We start from the raw sequence: 19,004 nt of genomic DNA, 5'->3' as shown, positions 1-19,004 counted from the left end.
TGAGTACACACAGACAAAATGTGTACATTTAAATAGTTACTATAATTCATATATATTAGTAATTTATCATAGTTCTATTTTAATTATCATCTTTTCGTTTATAGTTGTTATTCACTTATAAATTATGTGACTTATAATATATAGGTTTGTTTATCACTTAGATGACGAATAGCTTTATATATGGAATTATAGTGTTGAATAGCTAAATTACTCTTACAACAGAATATTTTATGAGACTTTGGTTTTATAGCATTTACGAGATCTTTTTATTCATTTAGATCAATTAATCAAATTTATTATTTCTGAAGCTGTGATTTTTTCTACTTCATAATGTATATATTCTTTAATAATTTGTTTTAATACTATTTGTTTATTCTTGAAAATTAAATTTGATTTAACTCGAAGCTTTATATATTTTTTGAATATTTCTGATATTAAAAATTATAATGTGTTGCTACTTTTTATAAAGGTAAGGGTAAGGTGTTGAAAATGAAATAAAACAACTGGTTATTGTTTGAACAATGTCCATATTATATTTATTACCACATACACACGGCACGATGTGAACCTTGTCTTAAATCATTGTATTATAATAGGTATATGTACATTGCACAATGTGTATACATACATCGCCATACACGCGCGCCCCAAGAGGCTGTATGATTATATATCTCATAGTATTATGTACGTTATAATAATGTAATATTCCAATAAGTTAAAGTGCACTGGTGCACGAAATCGGGGCGACGGGCATACTCGCCGCTTTTTACAAAATGTTTGATATTATCATTATTTTAATAAAGAGATGCCATAAAAACTAATTTATTCATCAATACGATTTATATCCATATTGTATACAGATTCATGTAACATTACACGAAGAAATGACGAAAATAATGCGCCGATCCCGCGACGAACTGCGTCGCGGATCGTTCGCCTATCGTTATCTCCTTTCTCTAATATTTTAAATGTACATGACACCAAATTCGAACGTATATAAATCCAAATTTACTTTAAAATCTTAGGTAATTGATTTTTATTGCTATAGAAAATCAGTCAGCACGCGAAGCACGTAATCGAGAAGTAACCGCGAGAACGAAACCAAGCGGGCGGCGTTGCGCGGGGGCGGGAGGGATGCCGTTGATGTCGGGAGCGAGTTGCGTGAGCGCCGGCGGTCGCCCGCACCGCCGCACCACGCGGGCGCAGCGGCGGCCGCCTCAGCCCGCCTCTGATTCTCAATTGCTACTCTCACAGACACGCTCTGATGCTGCATGATACAACCGATTGGTTCAAGTCGATTCGTGTGGAGCCAATGCGCGTCCGGTTCTACGCGAATAACTATACCTTTGGTCCTTGAAACATTAAGTTGGCCATTGCCGAATATGCAAAGCTACTGATCTAAGGCCGCCTCGGCGACTCTACGAACTTTACCAGTCTGTCACTTTATTAGATTAAAATTAATTATTATCTTTATTAACGATATAAAGTAGATAGTGTAAAGTAATGTAGAATGTTATTATACAAAATATAATAAATTATTTTTTTTAATCTTTACTTAGATAGATATTATACGATAAGTCGCAGTAATAGGATCACATAACGAATTTTTAAAATAAATTTGAGATCTCGCTTATTAAATATTATTACGTAGTCTTTATTTTGATATAGAAACATTTCTAAAATGGCGACTGAAATTAACTAATGCGTTAAACGAACAAGCGAGAATAAGGCGGCTGCGGCGGTGAGTATCAAAACTTATTGATCGATTTCAATGATAAATCATGGCTTTTATTCTTGGAACTAAACTCTATGATACGCATTACTTAACAATTGACTGGTTGTGTTCGTGTATTTTCTAAAACTTTCTAAATTATTGAATGCCTTGTCGCTTTAAAAACTGCACAAGTGATATTATTTTTAATGCGAGTAATCACGCAATATCCTCGAATAAGAACCATAAGTTATTTCAAAGCGATCGCTTTAAGACAACATGATTCGTCAATTTTATTCCTAACACACACCGAGCCGCAAGTGACCTTACACGCGGGCCATTATAGTCCACTAGCAAGTAACACTATTCATTTTTAAAGTACTTTTTGGTCATAATTATACAGCTTTTGCTTTAAAAATTAAATAACATTTAAATTATTGCAATTTGATTGGCAATCGAATGTTTAATTATATCCTTCTTTGAAGCATATCGTATAAATTATTTAATTTTCGAAGCATTTTAACAAAATTATATATGATGACCCGCGTGAAAGTCCTAAAGAGACTAACGAAACAAGCTCAAAAACCGTATTAACAAACTATAACAACAACAATGAAACTAATCTGTATAAAGCTAATCCTGATTGTAGCTCGAATGAGTCTAATAGAATCGATCAGATGGTCTCGAGTATCGACTAATACGTCTTTTTTACATGCGGCTAACTATGTATTTACAATAGTATTTGTCATTATGTGTCGTCTCGGTGCAGTCGCGGCGAACCGATGGCTTCTCACGAACGAGCGAAACGAATGTCTCTCACTATATTATGTATGTATGTTTGTACTCGAACTCGCACGGGGATAAGCGGCCGTGTACGCTTTTCCTACTTTAAAAAGGTCGGTAAGAAAATATAATTATAGTGAGGATGTATGAGTGAATGAGACAGTCGACGGCGGTACGGTGCGCGCGCGTCGCTCCGCCGTCGGCTTGGGCCTAACAATTATAACATTTCATCGTAATAATTAAATATTCTAAGAAAAATGTCTTAAATACCTATAACACCGTAAATATAAAACAAATAATTACGTTAATTTGTTAGGTATGATATCGATTTTCCGACCGTCTTATATAGACTCACACCTTCGATTTTATTATCAATTTCCTAGCTAACGTTTAACAACATAATAGCGGTCGCGTCTCCTGCAGGATGTGCGCAGCGCAACCCGCGGGCGCGGCGTGGCCGCAGCTCGCGGGCGCGCACGGGCTCACGTAGCGAACGATGTTTCGGCACGAATGAACAAAAAAACGCGAAGCGAGCGTACCGCCCGGCGACTGGCACGCTCCTTTTAACACTCCATTATTCAATTAACTACATACTCGTAAGTAATAAATTACCTTTAAAAAGAATATTGATTTATTTCGTATCATTTTCAATATTTTTGTAACAGGAAACATTTATATTTATAACGTATTTATATAATTATAGCATTTAAAAGATTGTTCATTATTATTACCTAAAATTTAATACCTAGATTTATAATATTAATGTTTAATTGATGTCGGTAATGAGTAATAATAATAGTAAACAACGAATGATTGCAATCGAGTGCACGTGTGTAGTGAGAGACGCAGGCTTAGCGCAGACCGCTCCGTTAGAGGCTGGCCATCACTTCGATCTCATGGACGCGCTTCACTTGCGTGTCTTACTGCTTACTGTTGCAAACTAGACAAGGTGTTCTTCAAAAATTTTTCCAGTACCTAACGAATATGATTAATGAATTGACTTTATATTTTACTCTATTACCTCAAACCTGCGCACTTTGGTGTGGCTTTTTATATATCCCTGTCTTTGGTTTATTGAAGAGTTCAAATCGTGTGATTTTACGGTCTATTCTGTATGAAAATTTTATTGTTTAAAATTATTATTTTGATTAAAACTTTAAATACGACTAAGTACTGTGTGACTCCGCGTTTCTATTGGAGCCGCAAATATATTCAACAGTGGTCTTATATTAAGGTAAATACAATCGTAAGAAACAATGAGATATTAATTACGTAATGCACAAAATTGTTATTTTATTATAATTACAATACCTACTTTCAAAGGTACAAGATAGAAACGAGTTATTATCTTAATGCGATGAGAGATATTTATCCTGAAATGTTCCGACTTAGCTTTTCAAATGTCCTTATGAATCGTAAATATGATCATGTTATCCTTAGGATAAAATTTTATACCATAATACATATAATTAATAAGAAAGTATGTATACGCATAACTAACATAGTCTTATAGGGAAGTAATCCAGAAATTTTCTCTACGGAAACAGAATAGCCGAGGTGATTTTATACAATTCGAATTAGGCGAAAATTAATTACATTCATAGGTAAAATATGCGCAATATGTATTAGTATAGTAATTATGTTAATATTTGACATTAATATTAAAAATAGATAGAATAAAATATGTGTTGGTGGACGAGCGAGATAGCGCGCGGCAAACGCGCGGTCGCAAACCGCGTTATTGTCTCCGGCCGGGTCGCCAGCGCATCCCGGCCCCTACCAACCTATACCGCTACCGACAAACTCAACTCTATACACGCGGAACACGAGGGGGACAAGCCTATTGCGAATGCATCTCGGCCCGATACTCTGTTCCTACTGACGCTTAAAACTCTTAAATATAAAAGCTTACTACCGAAAAATCTTAGTACGCGAAATTGTTGAACATCGGATGCGATTCTTGTATGCCACGGAACCGATCCCCTATCCATAACATAAAAAATAGGCGAATGGAAAAGTAGACATGCAAGTTACATCTTAAACTGTAATTTAACTATGAATAATAAAATATTTTAAGATATACCTCCCTGCAATGAAAACGTCTAGATGCATTTATATATTACGAATTGTATTTTTTTTTTGTAGTTTAATTATTTATTATTGACAACACATCTACAGTACAGTCGAAGCGAGAATAATTTGAAAAAATACCTGTTTAATCAATAGACTATCTCTCGTTCACACGACAAAAAGTATTATCATTATTTACAATAGACAAGGTGTCGGGGTTAGGGGAGAGTAAGGTCGGGTCGTGGGGTTGGGAGAGTTGGGATTTGTGGTGGTGAGGGTACGGTGAGGTTGAGATGCCGCGGTCGACGGATCGGTCCGCGCGGTGGCCGGACGGATTAGACGACCGTCGCCGATGCGGCGCGTGGCGCGGCGTGCGCGGAAGTTGGATTGCGGCCGCTGTGGATGCGTAGGCGCGTGTGCGGCCAGTTGATGAAAGTTGCGAATTGTAGGGACTACGATGGTAAATCACGCGCCGCCACGCCGCTCGCCACCTGCACGTGTGAACGGTTAATTTCATCGACAAAAAAAAATAAATGTACTTATAAAAAAGTGAAAAAAAGTTGATTATTCTTATTTTATAAACACCTGTTAAAAGTATGTACTACAAAACCTTGGATGTACGTATTTGCGACGACAATAATTACACACACCAGTGTTTTAAACCGCCATTCCACGTAATGACATTTTAATTGTGTATGGCGAGACCATACAATAAAAAATAATACTCACGTTAAATATTTGTGCTATAACACTTTCAATGATAACCGTTGGTGAAAGCCGCAGGAATCAAGGGTCCCTGTAACAGGAAAATCGTAAAATGTAATTTAGAAAATCATTCTAAAATAATATTTTATAAATGTATAATATAGTCATAAGGACATATCTTAAATCCCAATGTTGGTCACACATTCATGATGTAAAGACTCGTTTGTACTTTTTGCAGTCACCACTTACCATCAGGAGGCCCATTTGTTCGCCAACCTTCCAAAAAAATCGAGCGTTTCGAAAACAAAAATATATTAATAAGGTTTAAAATACTAGGGTATAAAGTGATTAAGCATTTAATCTCTTCTAAGTCAACGGTATTAAGTTTAGAGTTCACAGTCGATAGAGTGGTAGCGAGTTCAGTGGCCAACAAAATAAAAAACAGCGAGTGGATGAGTTAGAGCGGCGCGCGACCGCTCGGCAACGGTAATTACACCGCTTGTTTTCCTTGATTTACGGTTATTGCCCGTGGGGGCATTCCCGTTACCTAATAAGACCGTTTTACACCCAGGAACCACATGAGCCACGCTCAGAATCGGCCGGCGGCTGGACTGTTCATTTTTATCATTAATATCGTCGTGTCTCCATGATAAATTTGTTATACATATATCACCTTATTTGTCTCAAAATGAATTCTATCTAACACCTTACTATATAATATTTACTGTACAGATTTAGAGTGATAGTATATGTAAAGAAAACTAAAAGCTTTGAGAGTAGTTTGAAAAATGTCTCGAAGACACTACGACGTGAGGAGTTAAGATCTCCAGGGCGATGGCGGCAATAGCGGGTGCCGACAAGCAATGAAGACTGATGGCGTCTCTGGGAAGCTGTTATGGAGCACGGTCGCAGTTTTAAAAAGCCATTACCCGCGGCAGTGCACCGCGTAGATTGCCGCCCCCATCGCCCGCCGTTCTCATATTTCGGAACACTTTATAATCGCATCTCTCACGCTTCACTTGCTCGCTAACTTATGGTGATTATGCCGTAGGAGCGACGAGGAAGATCGGTTCGGTAATGAGATTGGACCGTCTCGCTAAAATTTTAGAGTGTCGTCAACTGCTAATTGCGTCTGTGGTGCCTGTCACGTGTCGCTTCACATCGTTAGACATAACATTACTCGGAGCATGCATTGCCTAATAGTCTATTTACACCCTCTTTATTAATGTCTTATTTTGATCAGATATATTAAAATGTAGTTTAAAAAAAAGAATTAAACGAATTTCAACGTCTTAGAAGCACAAATCAAGAGGTCTGAAGAAAAACAAAACAGAACAAACATTAATTTGAATTCCGTGACAGTTGAAACTTCTCGAACAGGGACAATTTTCTGAATTGCCTTCATTTGAATCTCACTGAAATAGGCATTTTTGAGAATGACGTAACAAATGAAAAAAGTTGGAATCGAAAGTTAATAACTTTATCCCATTTATCATGAAATAAAATAAGTTGAGATTTTTTAACTTGTTTTGTAATCAAATAGATTGTACTATTTATTGTACCTTATTGATAATGATTTTGTACGATATTACAATTTCATGTTGTTATAACTTTTACGCGTTCGAAAATCGAATTATTTCATTCGTTTAAAATTATTTCATGAAATGTAGTGTAATGTAAGTTTTTTATAAGCGTGAAATTGTCAACGTCCATTCCCGTAATGATTTGTAATTGAACTCACTGGGGTGTAATTGAGGGGCGCACGGCTGACTGCAATGGCGGGGAATCCAGAGGGCTGAGGGCTAGCTGCCTGCACGTAGCCGACGCTGTCCGCTGCAGACCCGTATACATCAAGTGCTGGGCCCGGTGAGCTAGCAGTTGGGAACCCCGCTCGGCCACCCGCTGTATGCGGTGAGGCAGGCGGCCCAAACCCGGCTGCAGCGGCCTGATAGTTGTTCATCACTGTGGAAAACATACCATTAATAATATTGGGTTTAATTTGCACATAGAGTATATTATGTCTTCTTACAAAGATTAAACTTACAGATAATTGTCTACTTATTAAAATCACACATTAAAAATAAACAAAATAGATAATATCGAATGTTTATCTTAATTTGAGAAATATTTAAGATCCTAGTATCATTTAGATTTATAAGGAGCTAAATATGAAGCATGGTTATGTAGCTTATGATAATAATGTTATGGTGTTTTGTAGTGATATTAGATGAGTTTTATAGTTGTTATAGTACAACGGTGACAAACAAGCAAATGTATGAATGTTTGTATGTTATGAAGGCGTCCTCACCTGAGAGCGCCTGCGCGAGCAGCGGTGTGTTGTTATTCGGTGTGAGTTGGCCGTTGGTCAGGTCCACTGCAAACATACACATGGTTCGCATTCGCTCCACGTACACGAGTGACGCGCACACTCGCATAATGTTAACACACAGATCTATGACTGAACCATCTTTTGTGTTTATCTCGTATGATTACCAACCTCTATTTATTTGCTAAATTTTAATCACTTTATCCGAAAGTAGAGCATTAAATGTATTAAGCATCGTAAACTAGAGACGCGTATACGCATGAATAATAACGTTGTTGAAGGCAGATACCATGCTGACGGATGAGGACGGCTCAGACTCCCCGGGGTAAGATGATGTTGAAACAAAAAAAATATAACGTATGTCACGTGCATTCAAATGAAAAAGGAGCTCGAAGTTTCGCGCGCATAAATCACAGAGGACGAAAAAAACTTTTACAAAATATCCAGTAAATTATCTGACGTGAGTTCTCGGTGGCACGCGGCGGTCTGCTTATTGAATAGAGAGAAGCATTAGCATACGGTGCACGTAGCAGCGGCTTGACGCCGCTCGCGCTCAGTAACTCGCTACTCGCTACGCCTTACCTCCCGTCCTAGTTACTATTTTGTACACAATTTTCAAAGCTTTTAATGTCTTCGTATTTTAAATTAGTCTCAATTGCTAGTAAAATGTAAATGAAAGTAACAGCTAGTACGTCTTTTAAAATTTTTCTTATACCGTCATGGTCGAAGAAAATTAATCAAAGTGGAATTATTGCTCGTAATCATTTTAAAGTGTTATTTTTTAATCTATAATAATCGTGGTACATTTTATTCGAAAGTACTTAATAACGGATAAATATTCCTTTTTTGCTTGTTCATAATACGACCATTAGTCCTATTGGCTTGTACGACAAATTTTATTTTTGTTAGATGAGCGAGTTATGATTTAGTGTGAAAAATGAAGGTTCGCGGCCGCACCAGGTGATTACCGGCTTGCGAGTGACTTTGCAAAAAAAGTACAATATAAGTAATGGAGGATGAATGATAGATGGCGCGACGGGCGCCTGGCCCGCGCTCGTGCCCGCTCTCGTCCGCTTGCTCACCGGCCCTCACTAAAATGCTGACACATTTTAATAATATTACGCTGCGATGTGAGAGGCTATTTATTTGAGGGTTGCCGAGTAATAAATAAGAATTTGAGTAGTAGCGCAGACACGTCTACCGATCGTTAACGTGTCGATCGCACGTACCTCATTCTTTTCCCATTACACGACAGCACCAGCATTTACTGTCTATTTTGTAACATAATAGCAAAAAGGAGTAACATTTGTTAAATATCATTTTATAAGACTATTGTATACATATTTTAAGTGTATTGTTAATATATGTAGTTACTTGTAGGTAGGCGAGTTCTCAGCTCATGATTCGGTTCACAAGTAACAAAGTCACAAGCAGAGCCAATTAAACATGATCTCAAGGTGTGTTCTGACGTAAAATAATTTATAACTTAAGCAGTTCTCTTTACCGTCAAATGGTGTGAAGAAACTTCATACTTATCTACTCAGGCCACATCAGCTGCGGCGGACGTTAACTTTGCGCTTTACATTGTAACACATGTTCCAGATGTAATTTGACCGTAAACGCTTAACTTTCTTGAACCGTGTTAGTATTATTTATTTAAATATCCTTGTGTACTCTTACAATTCAGAACACTTGAACGGACTCCGTAATTCCTCACGGTTATCGATGTGTATTCGAAAAGCGTCCTAATAAGGTAATAGAAATACAAAATGACTTTACAAGTTAACACCAGGCAATTTCCAATTTTATTGGCTTTGCTGCGAAGTCGTAGGGACTTTATAGAGGTAAGGTGATTCGCACCCCAAGTAAGCCCCGCACCTCTCGAGAAGCACACATTCATCTATAAATTCAGAGCCCGTCTTGCGAGAGCTATTCGAACTTTCATAATTGCGAAGTTCGACGAAACTTAATAATTCTTCTTCAGAAATAAGATGACGGCCGTGCAAAATATTCACAGGGCGTAGTTCGAGAAGACTTACTCTTGAAACCATCATAAGTAAGCCTTACTTTTTATGTCTAAATATTTTTCAAGAGATGAAACTTTTTATTATAATTAAATAATATCTTTAATGAAGAGTAGCCGTAAAGACAACTTATTTAAAATTGTTACAATTAAATTATTTCGAATTGAACGAATGTGTATAAGTGTAAGAATGTATGTAATATATGTATTTAGTATATTATGTATGATCCAGTAACCGTGCCGAAGGATAAGAAATTACCCATACTTCATTACCGACTTGGCGCGATTGAAACGTTTTATTCCAATGAACACGTAAGGTCGATCCTACACAAACCATGCCGTAAACGTATATTTAATAGCCGCCATCAATAACTCACCGCGAAGATGATACGCTTTGCGGATTTTCGATGGTTTAGCTGGGACTTATCTCAATTGCAAATTAATGGAATTTCTGTGCTATGTAGTCGGTCGCCTTGCACGCGCCACCCTTCGCCATTTGTAATTCAAAGAAGCATGCGCGTATCCCTTCTTTAAATCTCACTATAATAACTTTTATTGCATCCCGTTCATAATATTCATACAGCTTAAAACCTCCTTTTATTGATGTCAGTGTATGATTGTTCAGTCATAGATTACTTTAACACGAAAAGCGATATTAAAAAAAGCTAAAAATAACCGCGTAATATAAAATTCACACTTTAGAAAAATAGGTAAGAAATTTTTAAAATTGTTCTACTTATACATAATTTAACAAACATCGTCTACCCTCGTTTTCAAATAATATAATACTTGCGGGAAACACCGCTTACAGCTACATTGGAGACTACAGCAGAAAATTATAACCTTCTTCTATTCTATGTTTCATATTTAAATTAGGAATATGACTACTAATAGTCTAATTGCGTTGAACATTTCTTATTTTTTTATTATTCAGCCTAAAATACCATTTGCCTAAGGCACAACAGATTAAAAAAATACATTAAATACTATTCTATTTCTTATACTAAATTAAATAAATACGACTATAAAATGAGTTTGCACCACCATCACATAATTATACCGACAAGTATCTACCCGATCGCTTACTTAACTACCCGCTAAAAATCTTTATTATAAAGCATTTATTTATTTTCGAAATCATTATACAACTTCGGTACGAAAAACCTTTCCACGCTAATTTTTAAAGCTTCACTAATTTACAATAGGAAGGAAATCGCCCGCCATAAAATTACTAAGTCTAGACTATTCTGAACTCCGCTAGTTAAATCTCATAATTGGCCAGATTAAGTCTACAAATTTTGCTTATATAGATTTCACTCTTGACTTTCTAATTCACCTTCTATACTATAATCTATTAATGTAAGTCTAAGCTTAACTAATATACTTGTCATTTTTTAATTCTATAAGTCTACCACACGTTTTATAATAAATTTCACAACAGAAATTCAGCTTACGCAAAATTTTGCCTACACTATTCTATATCTCCAATAAAGTAAGATACTGATCAAACTTTAGTTCAAAGTTCAAAGATAAATATTACTCGCCCTATTGCTGTCGTGGACTGCACTCTCCATTCACCAAACTGCTGTTTCTCTTGTTTTTTTTGTCAACACTATCGTTTTCGTTTCAGTCGATATCAATAGTATTATAACACTATGATACTCTTTTTAGATAAATCCGTCATCCACGTTCATATGTTTAATAATGTTGTGTTTAATTAAATGATTTAAATTACCATTTTCAAGCCGTATACTTCCAGAAGGGTTAAAAGGCTTTTTACATGATTTTGTATGGTTATATTACATTGTTTTGGATCGCTTATTACTTTAATTAATCTAAAATATTTGGAATGCAAATAACTTTGGTATAAAATTACCGTGTCGACATTCCATCGATGACATTCTAAGATAATGTATGGGCGATGAAGTTTGCTAGACTAACGCATTTATTTATGCGCAAGTAAATAATCTATTGACATTCAAGAAATAAAATCTATTTAACTATAAAATAAAAATTCTGACCCATCCAAACACAGCACTCTTTATCTATGGGCGATGATAACTCGCCGATGCTATCGAGAACTATTTCTAGGATTTACAAGAGAATCTAATTTATATATAAATATATATATGAAAAAAGAGAGAGAGAGATAAAGAGTTTACATGGAGCGAGGTCACACTGCGCTCTGACCTAAAGAACAAGCACTAAACATTACAGTTACTAACAGGGTTAACGGACAAATATCTTGAAATACGGATGGAGTTGGCACATTCACGACACGCGGTCACTCGACGCCTCAGCAAATAATTATTTCAATACACTACAATCCTAAAGAAATTTATTTTAGTAAGATTTGTATTCTTCGTCGAGAACAAATCTACATTCTTAGCAAGTGAGTGCAGGCGAATAGCATCGAACTATGCAAAATAGTTGTGTGGGGTCTGATCCGCTTGCTGCATTCTGAGGGCAAGCGTGTGGAATGCGAGGAATGTCGCAGATGCATCGGCGGGACCGCGGTCGCACGTGCCAGCCTCCAGCGGGGTTAAAAGCACACGGTTTCGCGACAGACTGTTCTACCGTTATATGGTAATGCCTCCCCGCGTGACGCACATGCATGTGCTTACCGGTCTGCTGAGGGGGAACTCGCCGCGGACACCACGCTGCATGTACCGCATTGGATGAGTCAGAAAACGGAAAACCAACGTTAAAATTCATTCGAACCCCGAAGCATAAACTTTGGTCATAATAAGAAATAATCAAACTTCACCGCACGCTAGCCAACTCCACGCTACATACTATTTCTTTTAGTTTATTGCGGTCGCAATCGATAAGCGGACGAATGTTAAATAAGCGGGCTATGATCGACCTCGATTGTCAAGCAATCAGTCGGACAGTAAACGATAAACGTTTTGCTTATATAGCGGAAAATTCCTTTATTTTAAAATATATTGGCTTCACAATACCATAACCTTACGATTAAAATTAAGACGATATGTCAAAACAGTGATAAGAACAATACTAGTGACTTACATAATACATTGAATACATTATAAATTTGACACATGGGATACATTACAATTTGAAAAAGTAGCAATTTACGATACCTAAATTATTATTTATCTAAAATTTGGATAAACTTCCTGATGGAAACCGCTTTTATTTCAATATTATTTCATATCGAGCTATAGGGGCAACCTAGTCGGGCGATCTGTTCACGTACGCATCTGCGAATTCGCGTAACCATTGTTATAATTTATAGTACGTGTTTGCGACATTGCATTCCTTAGCTGCGATTCGGGGGAGAATGGAGGGCGTGATACCAAAGAGATATTCGCTTGAGAAAAGATTTATTTGTTTTCGTAAGATATTCCGGGAGCCGTTAACGGTTGTTCCGGGTAAGAGAGTGGTTAGGTTGTGGCGTGTGGCGGGCGGGCGGCGCGGCGCGGGCGTTGGCGGCGGCCTACGAGCCCTGCCCGAGCCCACCCGGGTTTACATACTCCACACCGACCAACAGACGACTTTCCGGCGGTATAACTCCCACTACACCTGCGGCAACAAAATAAAAAAAAGCTACAAAGCCCGCCACGGAACTCGGAAGGGCTCCGACAGAACCGCGGCGCTTAAATAAAATAAAAATTATGTCAAAAATTAACTACGTTATCCAGAACCCAGGTATTTCTACGCTTTAAATTAATGTGAATTTTAAAATAATATAAAAGCTAATAAAATAAAATGTAAACGCGGAGTGATACCTTTATTTATCTTTATGAAAAAACTTGGGACTGACAGTTTTTGATTTGACGATTTAAGATTTCCGACACGCACAATATGATGAACTTTCTGTGTGTATCGTATTAAAGTAATCTCGATTTGTATCACGCACAACCAAAATGCAGGAAAGGGGATCATTACATGTTATAATATATATCGAATTGAACTCCAAATATCTTCAAAACCACGGTGTTATTCACTAAATTATAATTTACTTGCTATTAGTGGATCTAAACACGCAAATAGATCAATAGCTTGGGGTAACTTAATCTGATGCCCGAGGTATTTAATGCTGATCACAATATACATTTTTCCATGGATATTACGTTTTTAATGTGAAGCTATTATTTTAATGACGAAATCAACGATACGACTTAGTAATGGGTTTCGCTTATAACCAGTAGCCACACATTAAATATAATATAATTACATTACACGATATATTTAAGCTTATTTTATATATTATGACTAGTTTAGAGGATGGCGATAAGGACGGTCGCACACGTAGCGATTTATGATCGAATTAACTTATATATTTTACGTAATAATTTTGATAAAAACCTTAATTTTGATAAAATAAATTATTGCGAGGCGTGGTGATGAAGCGACGGCTTTGCCATGAAACGTCAATAATCTCATCGATTGTTCGTTACGAGGGGGAGATTTTATCATTATTTCGTATCGTTTAAAACATTGAACCGTTTATAATAACGTTAACACGAAGGTTGCATAAAATACTTGCATCCAAAAATATTACACAACAACATGAATAAATATTATTATTAATAACATTATCGCTTAAGCAGTGTAAATATATAAAATATAATAGAGAAATAACTTTGAAACACAAAGTAGGTATATATCTACATAAGTACATTACAATTATAGCAAATATTCAATTAGATAATAAAATAACGTTCTCCAAGCTCGATTATATTTTATGTGATAAAAGAAATCTAAGCTAACTATATTACGAGCTACGCAAATAAAAGTCTAATGTCGAATTAATTTCCTACTCATCCTCTAAACTTAGTAATTTTTTGAAATTAACTCCTAAGTTACCTAATTTTCTACTTGTCTTAACTGTCTCCTTATATTGTAGAAGTTACTTAGATATACAACTGCGTACTGACTGAACACAACATAGTAATAATTAAGTCATTTTAATGGAAATATATTAAAAGAAAAGTTTTATTATCAGATTGAGATAAAAAACAAATATATTATATAAAATTATATATAAGTCAATATTTTATAACGATATCAATAAAAACAATTTTATTATTTAATTGGTAGGTGAATGATGCATTTTCATTTTACGTTCTTTTGACGAAAAATACTCATTGGCATCCCCTATAAATAACTTTAATCATTTCATTAATGTCAAATTGACACGAGAGTAATGGCAATTTATTAATCTATCATTTCGTACACCTGAGTAATAATGTAATTAAGAACATAAAACGGTATGCATTATGCAGTATTAAAATTAAATTTTTAAAATAAGTGAAATAACACTAAATATAATAACGTTTTTAACAACGTTTAAAGAATTTCAAGTTGTGTTCAGTCCTGTTTAAATTCTAGAGAAATTTAAGTTCTAACCTCTACAGCATGCTATAAAGATGAATACGTATAATAGTGCTAGTTTTAAAACGCTATATAGATTACATCTAAAAAGATAAACAGGTCGATTTACCTACAAAGTCCAAGCATTACTTGCTACATGATGAATAATAACAGTCTAGACTAAAATATTCAATAAATATGCAGATTACATTTATAGTTGATCCAGCAAGGCTTAATGCCTTAGCCTCGGTCGTCCGAGCTGTCTAATTGTATATGAATGTCTGCAGTATTAGTTTTTATTTCGTTCCCGGCTTACAACGGATCACAGGCTAAGAAATATTGTAGATTTATTCAGCGACGTGGTGCAAACTGTCCCAGCTGTACTACACTCTCGTAGCTCGCAATTTTTTAAGAAAATATTTACTGAGTTGCATTTTATTCAAGGTTTTAAGTTATAGTGTACTGAAGCTGATGTAAATATTAATTTTTAGTTCTATATTTAATTTGAAAGCAGCAAGTTATGTATTTTAAATGTTCATTTATAAGAACTTCGCCATAAGATCTGTCGTATTTCAAGACTTCTATTTACTACATATTTTTTTTAATAATTTTATTAACATGCATAAAGTGCTAATTTCTTTTAAAGCAAGTAAATACGTTATAATTTGGATCATTTTGTGTAAATTTATAATGATTCTGATATCAATGAAACTTGTTTTGAAATATTTTAATTACAATTTAAGTTCTTTTTGGTGAAACAATATAGCTATTTTTACGTTGCTTTCCTTTCAATCACTCAATATTAAACATTATTTTTGATAAATAACGCAATGTCGCGTGCAGTTAAACTGTAGCGTACAAGTAATTAGCGGCAAACTATTTGTTTGACTAATACGAATGAAAAATGCAGTAAATCGCACTTACTACTTATTGGAAAACCAATGTGCTGAGTAAATTGAACATAATGTGCATTTACTAATATTTCTGGACGTAGATTTTAAACATGTTTGTTATTTAATATGAATCCGTTGGATTAGTGGTACGATTCTAGGTAAAATTACTGAATTATACGGCGTTAACCAAATAGCGACCGAGTCTATTTGAACAGCTGCGCTTATCTCCCGCACATAGCAATTAGACAGTTTACGTGACCGTAGAAGATCGGACAGCATATTATATCGTTCAAATACGTTATAATTGAATAATGTAAAATAATTAATATTGTTAAATTTTCATCATTCTAAGGGATCAACCGAAACCTTCCAGTTTCTTTGTTTAATTAACGTTTTTTTTTGTCGTCGGTTCCGAAATTTACATACAAGTTACCACAAAAAGGACGTCACTTTTTCAGTTCGTTTGTTTGAATCTCTTTAAATCTCTTTAAAAGCTTTCGCTGTTAATGAGGAGTAGGCAATGGCGTAATATTAGGCGGTGACGCGGCAGGCGCGCGGCGCGAGCGGAGCGGGGGGAGGGCGAAGCTAACGCGGTATTTGCGCTGGAGTGTTTGCTTGACGCGTAGCATTTGAGAATCGTTAGGGAGAATCGTTTGTAAACATAGAACGAGGCGCTCGCATTTGGTCGGATTCTCTCGACCAAATTCTGGAGGTAAACAATAAATAGCATTTCTCAAAACTTGGACGTTTTGTAATTGACGGCGTGGCAGATTTATCTAGATGGCTCAGTCATTGTTAGAGGTGTTAACTTGTTAGTAAAGTTGTTAGTGCGAGTTCACACGAACTTTTGCCGTTGCTTTTGCGCAAGTTAGTGAAATAGTAGTTAGGGCATGGTCACCACAATATATATTACGAAAAGCCATATGGATCGTAAAGTTACTTAAATGGTTGACGAGTTAGGCGGTTAGCGGATAAGTGTCGATTGCGAATCGTTAGCAGTTTGTGGAATGCATTGTCGTCGGAGCGAGTTCACAGATGCATGGCGTGTACATTGTAAACCCCACTGAGCTCGAGTGGGTGGTATGGCAGGAGTGTCGCCAGGTGGTGGTAGTGATTGCCGGACAGTTGGTGGTGCAAGCTCGCCAGGGGATTACCTGCGGGGTATGGCAGCCCGAAGCTAGGATAGCCCGAATAGCTACGTCCTGCCGCGTAGGCGGCGTACGCTGCGGGGAAACCTGTACAACAAATAAACACATATTAATTGTTAAAATATAATAAAGCAGTAAAAAAAAAATCTCGCCCTTAGTATTTGGATTGCTTTTAAATTATGTAACATTAATCAAACATAGGTATTGTTAAAGCTTACACTGGTCTTTTAGTCCATATAAACTTTTGATACATAACATATGTCCCATTGGCCCCATTCTAAAATAGACCCATCACATAAAAGGTAGCTAAAGTATACCGTACAAGCTCGGTACGACATCGCTTTGGACATTGTCCAGCAGACGATATTTTGTAAACATCGTTAAATGTAGCGCACTGTGAGTGAACTAACGATGGTCTTGTTCAATTAACAGACGTCTTAATGGTATTTCATTAACAAAGTAATTCATTTACAAACTAATGCTACACTATAGACATGAAAAGTTCTGGACTAATATGACATTACTTCTAAATGTTACATACAAAACAATATGTTTGCAATATCTGCTTTGTGAACATAAAGTCCGGTATAAAAATGTAAATGATTGATGGCCGGACCGTCTACGGAGGCTGATATGATTACCACCCCGGATCGTTTATCATATTATTGCCAATCAAAATAGTGTATCTGTCAGATCACGTGATCCATTACGGCCAATGGAAGCACACCTCGACACGCTGTTTGATAATCCATTAATTAAGTTTATCGTCGTATCTATTATTTTCAAGTAAAATATTCAGCCAGTTATTTTATATATGATCCGTTTTGGTATACTCAAAATGAGGGTACTGGGCTTTGGGGTATAGCAACATTATTAACATTGGTCATACACATTCCAACATAACAATGATCTGGAGATGCGGGTTTAAAAAGATATGGATTGACTTTAATAATATAATGTGAATTGTAAACTTACCGTCAGGAAGAGCACCCAATGACCACATGAAATCTAGAAATGTAAAAACATTTACATAAATTGATCGATCCTTATATAATAATTTATAAAATTGTGTGTTCTAATAAAAACATTAAATATTTGAAACATAAGTGTACACGTGAGACACTATTTTGCTTGGCGATGTTCATGTGGATTTTACAAACATATGTGTAATAAATGCTTATATTAATTTTAAATTTAAACATTATTCAAAATTTCTAGAATCGTCTACCATCAAATAGTATACTAATATGAATTTAATGGGGTATATTAGTTTTCTATCACCAAGATGATTATATATTGACTTAAATCGTTAATCTATTCTACACATTGTTAGTCTATAACTAAACATGTTAAACAAACAGACGTCTTTAAATATTTTAGAAATGATATTTATTAATCTAAGTACTACCGTTTTTTTCCTACTTAATAAGTTAATACAATTAATACTATTTATTAGTTAATACGAGATCTACTTCAGAAAGTACATATTCGAGTGTATTGTTAACACATTATTGTTATATGTAACAAATAATCGTCTAATAATAAATAAAACCAAAACAAACTAAATAAAACTAATAATGAACATACATACTTCTTAATAAAATATGCATTGCACAATATAAATAAAAGTATATAGTTAAGTATTCTAAAATTCTATAAGTACATAGTTGTCGTTTCGAATAATTTACCTAATCTAATAAATATATATATAATTCAAAAATTAAATAAATACAAAATATATTTACTAAAAATCACAAAACTCATAAGTAACATCGACTGTTCATAGGTACCTCTTTTCTTCCAATGATAACATTTTTTTGAAAAGCCGACATCAAGTTGCAAAGCTATTTATAGTAAAATGCTAAAGAATATAATATGATTTAAGAAAATATTAATTCCAAAAAAAAATCTTCGAATCAACCGCATGTATACGTATATCGTATCTAGAATTTGTTCTCTAAGCTGCATTAGTTGTTTATCATGGATGGAAATGTAGTCAAAACTG

The 19,004-nt window shown here is 35.4% G+C and overlaps 1 protein-coding gene across 7 annotated transcripts in view; it reads right to left on the bottom strand.

The window, feature by feature from the left end:
• Window positions 1-507: 507 nt before the first annotated feature.
• Window positions 508-19,004, bottom strand: part of LOC126770030 (RNA-binding protein Musashi homolog Rbp6) — a 487,537-nt gene continuing 469,040 nt past the window's right edge. For 3 of the 7 annotated variants that reach the window (XM_050489153.1, XM_050489159.1, XM_050489160.1), the window contains 6 exons: window positions 17,975-18,007; window positions 17,006-17,086; window positions 7,578-7,643; window positions 7,011-7,231; window positions 5,294-5,360; window positions 508-5,055 (listed from right to left, as the gene is read on the bottom strand). In XM_050489153.1, coding sequence (XP_050345110.1) covers window positions 5,319-5,360; window positions 7,011-7,231; window positions 7,578-7,643; window positions 17,006-17,086; window positions 17,975-18,007 — 443 coding nt within the window. In that variant the 3' untranslated portion in view covers window positions 508-5,055; window positions 5,294-5,318. Of the gene's footprint in view, window positions 5,056-5,293; window positions 5,361-7,010; window positions 7,232-7,577; window positions 7,644-12,948; window positions 13,165-17,005; window positions 17,087-17,974; window positions 18,008-19,004 lie in introns of those variants that run through there. The other 4 variants (XM_050489154.1, XM_050489155.1, XM_050489157.1 and 1 more) reach the window with 4 other exon arrangements.

Source organism: Nymphalis io, chromosome 8, assembly GCF_905147045.1.
Source record: "Nymphalis io chromosome 8, ilAglIoxx1.1, whole genome shotgun sequence".
Taxonomy (NCBI): domain Eukaryota; kingdom Metazoa; phylum Arthropoda; class Insecta; order Lepidoptera; family Nymphalidae; genus Nymphalis; species Nymphalis io.
The sequence above is the reverse complement of the archived record's forward strand: the minus strand, read 5'-3'. Positions and strand labels throughout refer to the sequence as shown.